We start from the raw sequence: 9,584 nt of genomic DNA on the forward strand, positions 1-9,584 counted from the left end.
AAACAGTCCCAGTGGTAACAGTTCGCAAAAGCAACAAGTTTAACCTGTGAATTTCAACAGTTAACTCCTTATTCTGGACAAAAGTGGACTGATAAGTCTCCTCGTTCTCTTCTCCATTAGGCAGTAGTTGGAGCTGTTGTGTTGGAGAGTTTTCATCTTTGGGGAAAGACTGCTGAAGGAATTTTAAAAGCTCTACTATGGTTTCAGGGTTAAGGATAATATCCAGGTTGTTGACCTGCATGCAGGTGACCTGAAGTGAGCTGTCCAAGTTCATAGACGGGCAGTCTGAGCTGATAAACTGATATTCCAACTTAATGAGTGCCTCCTGGTCTCTTAAGGGAGAGCCCCGTGGAGATGCCTTGTCAAAATCAAGATCTGAAGAGACCCTGTGAAGACCTGGAAGTTCTGGAGATCTACCGTCTGGTGAGACAGGTGATGTGGGCTGACTCTCTCGCAGACTTCCAGTAGGGACATCAAAGCTTAGGTGTTTATGAGATGCAACAAGAAGATCAAAATCAGAGCCATACGTCTGCAATGTGTCCACAAGATAGAGCCCATGGACTGTGAGGGAAACCATAGCATCATAAGGTCGCTTTACAAAATGTGCATTTGTTCCAAACACTTTTAGAACAGAAATATACCGGCCTCCACTTTCAATGCCAAGCTGCATGTAATTGATGTTAAACTCTACAAGAAGAAGTCTAGATTCCACAAGTACCTCCCGAGTATGTTGCTCAAGTGTCATCACACTCTTGGTAAGATTTTTATCAGAACTCTGGAGCTTCCAATCACTGTCTTCCCTCTGAAAGATCTTCTCATGACGAAGTATAAGGGGGTCAGGGGATTTGACATTCTCACCCTGTTTGTCACCTCCATCTGCCCCTGAATTACCAAGTCTAGCCAAGCAGCTTCTCAGGGCAGTCATCTTCTCCAGGTTGATGTGCACTTTAAGATCTGGTAGTGTTCCTGAGAGAACAGCCCCTGGGAACTGAGGGTCTGATGTGTATCGTAGTCTTTGCTCTAGCTGTAGAAGGACATTGAATTTCTCACCACATGAGTGGGGCCAACTTCACTGTCCTGTAGATGTTTCCAGTTGTCTTTATAGTGACCAACCATGATCTGGAGGTCATTGAAAGATAAGGAATACTTCTCATATAAGTTTTTGCTGACAATCTGGGCACCTTCTGTTGACTTAAGGGTGGTAATATCACAGGGCCTCTCTTGACCTTTGACATCCCCCTCTCTCTCTGGAGGTGGAGTCCCGGGAGGTGTTGCTAATGGCGTCTGGAATTCTTCATCACTTTCTCCTTCTGTCTGAGAGGTCTTGAGATTTGTTTTATGATCTTCTGTGGGAAGACAAATAAAACAGTCACAAGTTGCCATCAACTGCAATAAATTCAGAATGTATGGAAAGCAGAAAATTTGATTTCACCAGAACCAGTTACCTTGGGAATTAGTAAGAAGAATTCGCCCAAGGTCTACCACAACTAACATGGGGTCTTCAGACTGAAAATCATCTGGGAAAATGACTTGAGGAGCACATATATCTAATTTCATAGTCCAATGCTTACTGTTCTCCTGAAAGAAAAAAAGAAAATCCACAGCAGAATTATTAATTAAGATCTAATTAAGACAGTAACTGATAGCAATTAAATAAAGTCCTTTCTTACAATGAACTCTCCAACTAGCAGTTGATCAATGGTTTGTCTGATTTCTGCCTTGGTTTGCATCTTTAGCTTGTTGTATTGCCTCCTGGCTGCTTCAGCCACTCTCAGCTCTAACTCAGACTGATATCCAAATCCTACAAAATGTTATATAAACCATAATGAACTTTGAATATTTTATAAAACAAATTCAAACCAACTGAAGACAGACTTCATGCTCACCTGAGGTGTGGACCCTTCCTTTGTAGAAAAACTCAGCCACTTTCTTGATAGCCTGAGGGTTATAAATGATATTGAGAGGACTGGTATTGACCTCCAGTCTCCTCTCAAACTTGCTCCTTATTGGATTACGTTCATAAATCATCTCAAAGACAGGGGGTGCTGATGATTCCACATCAGAGGCTGAAAAAGACAAAATAAGTTCTTTATCAGCCTTCATAGACAGTTTTGTATATATGTATTCTCATACAACAGCTATATATTTTAATTTACTACTCACATTGATTGCTCATTTCTGTGCAGTTAGACTGGCCAAAAGGCTGACTGATAGCAACAGCAACCTTGTCCTTAAAATGTAAAAAAGTTATGAACTCAACTGTTAGTGTCATATTTCTGTCACAGATATTTTAAAACAAACACAGATTACTGTTATATGGTAACAACTAAATTTAAATGTGACAAAAAAAAACCAAACTTACTGGTTTTGGTGAAACAAGGACAGGAAAGATAGAGCCCTGGGTAGTGAGATCACGGAGAAACAGCCCACCAAGTTTCACTGTGAGCAATGAAGACTCTGAGCGAGGAAGAGACTCAACTCCAATCTTCACACCTGTGATGCAAAATCAAAAATGTAATATCAACCTTCAAAACTGATTCTAAGCCACTGAGACTTTATTGCAACAAGTAAATAATAATATATATTAAACCTGAAAACTCCAGCTGAATAACCCCGCTCTCATTCAAAAGAGGTTTCATTTTGTCTTGATGATACAGGGTGACAGCTGCTTTCTCAAGGATAAAGTCCAACCGTGCAAAGAGATGATCCCTTCTTGTAAAGGTATTCAGTGTTTGCGAATCCTCCAAAGGATCAAAGAGATCATCTGTCTCAGCTGTTTGGAGGAGAGACAGGACTTGATACATGGTGTAAATACTATCAAAATGTCCTATATAAATTTAGTTTAATGCAAACTGTTACAAATAATGATTGCAGAAATTATTTTAAAAAATCAACAAATCCATTTTTCATTTAGCACTGATGGAAGACTCACCAAGAATTTCCCATTGGGCAGTGCCAGGCAGAAGGTCGTCTGATACTGGTTGTCCATCTGGCCCTCTTTCGCTTCCTCCATACCAGCCACCCCAGCCTGGGAACCAAGATTGAAGATACTGGATCATGCCAGAACTCCCACTTTTAGGTATAGAGCCTGAGGGAGAGGAAACTGGGGTCTCATTTATCATAGGCTCCCGTAGACTCTAAAGGGATATAAGGGATGAACAGAACACATGATTAATTGATTAATTGAGATTGGATTTAACAAATGTATGGACAGTGATTATATTGATAATACAATTAGATATTTTTATTGTTTCAATATTAGACTACACAGTGCAGTGTCAGCCAGACTTTCAACTCTGACATCAAAGACCCACAACTGTGCCACTAAATTAAGTCATGTCAGCTTGCCTCTGCAATTTCCTCATGTTTGCGGAAGGAGACATAAACAGTGTCCCGGAGAATCTGCAACTCCTCCAGTGTCTGTTCATCTTCAATCCTGTCTAATTCACACTATTGATGTGAGAGACACAGATTATGTAAGATTTCAAACTCAAGAACCACTCTTGCAAAGGTGAATACAGAGACATTGTGGCAATCTAACTCTTCAATCCTGTAAGTCCATAATTCTTACCTCCTCCTGTGGACTCAAAGTAACTCCCTTAAGCCTCTGGAAATACAGGCTAGTGTAGAGTTTGGCATCACGTGCCCTGTGCAGAGCAAAGTCCCAGCTTCCCTGTCTCCGCTGTTCTCTGATCTCATTCAGGTTGGCATTAATGGCAAACATCCACCACTGTCGACAGCTTCAACATTAAAAGGAGACATTAGTTTAGCAAAAAATACCATTGTGAAACAAAATATTTTTCAGGTTTTAATCAATGTGATCTATTTAAGAGGTATATCTCATTTAAAAATATATTTTGTTTGGTTTGTAATAGAAAAAAAGAAATCTCTTTACTTTCCAGAAATGGGATGTTTTGGTCTCCATTTTCGAAAAAGCATCTCCCTTTCTCGTCGATCCAGTTCTTTAAGAAATGCCATCATCTGTTGATACTGAACCTGTAAACAAGCACCAATTTATAAATCATAAATGTGAGTTAAGCAATAAAAGACAAAATTAAAGGTAGTTTTATTTTAAATGAATCAAACCCAGTTTGGTTAAAGTCACCCAGAAAAGAAACCAGTTACAGGCGTTTGCTTTTAATGTTCACAATGAAGCTGCAATCACTGCACAGATCAATAATAAACAACCTCAAGTTTATATGAAATACTGGGCCAATATTCCTTGGAGTGCCAGAAAAAAGCCTGAAAGAAAAAGACCACATATATGACCTCATAAATTAAAAAATAATAAATGTTACCTGTGACAGACGAAGGGAGAGGGGTTCCAGTTGCACTTGGCCCTCAATGCGGGGTGTGTTACGAGATCGTAGAGGCTCTTTAGAAGCATTCCTCCTCACCAACACAGAGGCACATACTGGCTCAAATATATACTGATGTTCACGGCTCTGCATACATTTATTCATCATCTCCTGAAACAGACAAATGATTGAGAAAAAGTTTAAAAGAAGCACTAGCCTTTGTGCTATTGAGTGTCCTTAAATAAATTTTTTAAAAAAGTTTACCTGTACGTCTGTTGAGGGAAGATCTCCAAGCATTGTGCACTCTGTGTCCCAGTACACACTGAATTCCCCAATTTCCAGCTCCTTTTGCCGGATAAGCTTCTGAGCCTGTTAATGAAGAGTTTATCTTTTATGTTCCAACAGACATGTAACAGATATAGCCACTTCATGAAGATACCAAATATTATGGATAACTCACTGGTTCTTTGCAGTTTTGTGCAGATACATTCTTGATACAAACACCAAAGGCATAGGGTTTCTCAGGGTTGGAGAAATCGTCTTCAAATCTTAAGTGGACACCTTGAATTTTCAACTAATAACATAAACAGTAAAGCAAAATTAATATTTATTTCTAAAATTAAACTGTAACAACAGAAGAGGGCATGCAAAGAAGTAACTATGACAATAGTAAATATTACCTCTATATTTTCAACTATTCTGGTCACAACAGATGCTGTGACGGAGTACCAGTAAGATTCCCCTTTCTGCTCACATTCACTCTAATAAAATACAGAACAGTTATTAAAAACACATATAAATGAATTGTGATCACTTACAGTCAATGTATAGCATTTAACTACAGCAATTCAATAACATTTTGCAACAACCCGTACCTTCCACTTGTCCTCTAGTGCCTTAAGCAGCTGTTTCTTCTGATCTCTCTCAGCTTCTCTTTCTCGCACCTCATCATATTCCTGTGGGGGGGCCGGGCCGATAATCAGGTTCAGCTGGGACATGCAGATGACCCATGGGTCACTGTGCGGTCGATAAAAAGGGATCTGGAGGGTGATCTTCCCAATGACACCTGAACAAAAATACAAATATTATAACGTAGAATTTTGCATACAGTGTTAAAAAAAAAAATCTCTATGATTATTTATTTAATTAAAAAAACTGTAGTATTGTTAAAGATGTATTAATCTTTAAAATATTTTTCCCCATTTAATATAACAGTTATTAATTTGAAAATATTTTGCTGAATTTTCAGCAGCCATTACTCCAGTCTTCAGTGTCACATGATCCTTATGGAATCATGCTGATTTGCTGCTCCAGTTTTAGCATAGTATTAACATATTGGCTCTTTATTAATTGTTATAAAGCACATATTCTGCATGGCCATATTCTATATCCCTAATCCTATATAATAGCTAAACTACCTTACTAACTATAAGTAAGCAGAATACTAGTTTACTGAGTCAAAGGTCATAGTTAATTGTTCATTAATGGCAAGAATTGGACCTCAATACGTTGTGTAAACTGCGATGCTGTTTTTTAGGGTTGCTTAACCATTTATTTGAAAGGGAACATTTTTGTAACATTATTATATTTTCATTTTTTGATCAATTTATTCCATCTTGCTAAACAAATGTATTAAAATCGTACTTATGTCTATTAAAACGAAATTCCTATATCTAAGAATGAAAAACACATGTTCTCACATATCATGTCACAGCAGAAGAATATCTAGATAATCCTGTTCTGATATACTGCTGCTGTGCAAGTTTCCTGCATACTCACAATTAAGATCACAAGATGCAAATACCTAACCCTTAGATATAACCTTTATATTTGTGCAAAGACATAAATCAAAATGCATTCATTTAGATTTAAAAATGGACTTAGATTAATGCCTAAAACATTAACATTTCTTCTGACACCTGTGCTAAAAATGGAATACAAACACATGAATACTTCACTCATCCCTAGCCAAGGAAAAGCTAATTTACTCAAAATAGGTTTCGTCCATCTCACAGAGGCCACCATGCTGGGATAGCATTTGTTTAATTAAATAATCAGCAGGGTATTTCCATAAGGGCATGCTGACATGTGTAGTATAAAGTCCAAGGTGACAGTCACATCAACCAGCAAAACAAACAAATTACTTACTAAATCACTAACTGGTTACAGCTCAAAGGCTGGACTACCACTAACCTGCTTTGACCTCAAAGGGCAGATCAAATCCTCGAAGAGCATCTTTTCTTAGTGGGAGGTTCTCCAACTCCACTGCACCTGGATTAAAACAAAATTCTTACTTTAAAAAAAATAAACAGGACACAGGCAGTAAGCTCCAGTTAGCACAAACTAAAGTACAGCATTCAAATACCTTTGAGAAGAGCAATAGAGAGCTGGTCAGTGTTAAGGTTGCTCACATATTTGCCCAGATATGTGTTGAGCACCCAGGCAACAAGTCCCTCCAACATTATAAGAAGGGAAGAGTGCACTGGGATTAGTCAGGTAAAGTAAATCCTAGCAGGTGATGAACTTCACAGTTAGCGCTCACTCCAGTCATCTGAAGTCTGTCAAAGAAACACAAACAAAACACAACGTTTGTAGTAGTGCTGCTAACTCAGTGGTTCTCAACCTTTTTGACTTGAAGGCCCCATATTTCCGTCAACAATATTTTATCTGTTTGACTGTGATATATTGGACTTTTTATCTAAAACAATATTTTAGAGCTCGGAATGGATCAATTAAAATGTATAAAAATCTTATTGGTTATGAGACTTTGCCAGGTCTACTTAAAACTGTTGGGTTATTAAGGGAGTTTTTTTTTATTGGAAAGGTAGAATACTTTTAAGAGAAAAAATACCCCAAAAAACATAGACATGTTAATTCTATTTTGAAAACACAATCACAACTCAGTCTCCTAAAGTAATAATATGAGTTTAGTGTTCGTTTTGTCTAATTTGAAATCGTCTTGAGGCTAGGACCCTGGTGTACCCCGACTCCCTGGTTGAGAACCACGATCCTAAACAGTTATTTGCCATACTAATACAAATAAAAATAAGTGAACTAAATATCTGCCTCGTAACGTAAACAGTTTGTATAGCAGAAACTTAACAGCCACAGTCATTTTAACTGCATATTTTCCCATTCAAAGAAAGTGAAAGTGAGACTTCATTTTTAGCTCGTAATGGTGAGTGAATAATGACTGAATATTCGTTTTCAAGTGAACTATGTGGAAAACTTACCATTGTCATGAGACCGTCTGCTCCTCGGTTAGCCGCAGTCTATGATCATTGCAGTCCAAATAAAGTTAAAATCTCCACTGTCCAAACCAAACAAAGTCTCCTCTCCGAAGAGAAGCTGTCCTCATTGGCTAAAAATAAAGTAAATTATCTCCTTTTTAAAGGCCCTTACATAACACGCCGCAGCTGACAACCACAAATGAAAGCAAACTACTGTTTGTGACGAACAAAACAGCACAGCTCTCTGTGACTCAAAGGCAGGGACACTGGGGCAGCGCTAGCATGTGCGCTCGTCCTTTAGCATTGCGGGACAACTGCCTGTCAACTTTAAAACATGACCAACAACTGCACAGAGTGGCCGGTCACAGTCCGTTGTCTAGTTCTGCACCGGTCCAAGTCTCTTGTGAATTACGCCCTGACCTGTAGGCACAGTTTGTCGCGGGTCCTCTGTGCTCATCTCTCAACTTCCAACATGTCAAACTGTATTCATGAAACGCTTCCTGGAACCTGCGACGCTTCCGGTCACGTGCCAAAACAAAGCGATTTCGACCTACGTCATTGGGCTGAACGGTCGTCATGTGACATCTAGCGTTTGGAGGTTGTTTTGATAACGCGTTAATTAATACTGGACTATTTTCGGTGATGGCAAAAATATGGAGTCTTAGAAAATTAGATACAGTAACAATCCGCCAGACAATATCAGATCGACCTATCATTGTGCGCAGTCATAGCGTTTTTTTTTGTTTGTTTTTTTTTGTGTGTGGGTGCAGTTCCTATTTCCTACACATGGGGACGGAAGAGTAGCGCGTAAAGCGGCGGCTGTGCTGGACAACTTCAAGTCGGCAAACGAGGTAAGAATACTTTTTAAATATACAATTTAAATATAACTAATATAGTATGTCGTATTATATTCACATTACTGCATAAACAAAACACAAAAATTTAGACAAAAATACAGTCTAATTTAAGACTTAAAATTGGTATTACAAGAAAGGCAAAAATACTTTTTAAAAAATTAAGCTACAAACAATAATAATTTTTTAAAATATGTTTAGCCAATAATTTTCGAGGTGTAGCCTATGTGACAGATAAAGGCTACAGACAATAATACATTTTACATGTCGTAAAATGATGATGTGAAGTAAACAATACCTACATTTACTTAAAGAAGGTTAACTTTTAATTGAACACTCAAACACAATAATCTATACAAATGTATTATTAAGTGCACCGTGAAGGGTTATATTATATTATATTCATTACATCTACCTTGTTTATCTGTACTGTCAAGCAGCAGCACGATCATGCATCTCTAATTACTAAACATCACTACAGCGATCCCGTGAATTCATTAGATCTGACAAAATGCACTAAGCGGTGTAATCCATGCAGACCCTATATCCAGTGTAATCCCCCAGCCGTGCCAGGATATCCAGAAGCCGTAGGAGTTGTTGCCCTATTACAGGGGCAAGTAGACATGAGGACTGTTTGCCATATATATCTTGAGATGAATACACCACTCTTCTGCTGAGCACATAAAATAACAATAATCCCAGCACATGTGGAGCTCTGCACCCCCCTGGCTGGTCGTGTGCAACCACATAATCCCAGTCTGCCTACAATAGCATAGAAGGCCATCTGCTCAGCTCATAGCCCTTTAAAACTCCACATCTGGACACTAGAGTGGGGGCAGTGCTATTACTCTCTCTTTCAGTTTTCAACTCTTTTTTTTCTCCCCTCCCTCCTGGAGATGACATATTCTGTCACTATGTATTTTACTTAACACAGTTATTGTAGAGCATTATAGAGATTCTTGATATCACATGCTGTATTTATGCAATCATAAATATCTCATTTGAAGGTAAGAATAGACATAGAACTGTATAACATAACCCGTAACCCAACTGTCTGTAACTTATCTTTACCAGATTCCAAACCAGTGGTTCCCAGCTAGTTTCGCTTTGATTTTACATTGGACATCAAATGGCAGTTTAAAAAAAATACACATCAAAAAAGATGTAAAATATATATATATATATATATATATATATATATA

The 9,584-nt window shown here is 38.2% G+C and overlaps 1 protein-coding gene across 1 annotated transcript in view; it reads right to left on the minus strand.

Moving 5' to 3' along the window:
* Positions 1–8,023, minus strand: part of vps13d (vacuolar protein sorting 13 homolog D) — a 39,063-nt gene extending 31,040 nt beyond the window's left edge. The window contains 20 exon segments of the mRNA XM_043223965.1: positions 2–1,050; positions 1,053–1,346; positions 1,446–1,578; positions 1,671–1,801; positions 1,887–2,066; positions 2,164–2,230; positions 2,363–2,493; positions 2,591–2,773; positions 2,933–3,137; positions 3,349–3,450; positions 3,572–3,740; positions 3,896–3,996; positions 4,299–4,469; positions 4,563–4,667; positions 4,759–4,872; positions 4,979–5,059; positions 5,174–5,364; positions 6,492–6,569; positions 6,664–6,856; positions 7,532–8,023. Coding sequence (XP_043079900.1) covers positions 2–1,050; positions 1,053–1,346; positions 1,446–1,578; positions 1,671–1,801; positions 1,887–2,066; positions 2,164–2,230; positions 2,363–2,493; positions 2,591–2,773; positions 2,933–3,137; positions 3,349–3,450; positions 3,572–3,740; positions 3,896–3,996; positions 4,299–4,469; positions 4,563–4,667; positions 4,759–4,872; positions 4,979–5,059; positions 5,174–5,364; positions 6,492–6,569; positions 6,664–6,760 — 3,582 coding nt within the window. The 5' untranslated portion in view covers positions 6,761–6,856; positions 7,532–8,023.
* Between the last annotated feature and the right edge of the window lie 1,561 nt (positions 8,024–9,584).

The sequence above is a fragment of the Puntigrus tetrazona genome, chromosome 23 (genome assembly GCF_018831695.1).
Source record: "Puntigrus tetrazona isolate hp1 chromosome 23, ASM1883169v1, whole genome shotgun sequence".
NCBI classification, from domain to species: Eukaryota; Metazoa; Chordata; class Actinopteri; order Cypriniformes; family Cyprinidae; genus Puntigrus; species Puntigrus tetrazona.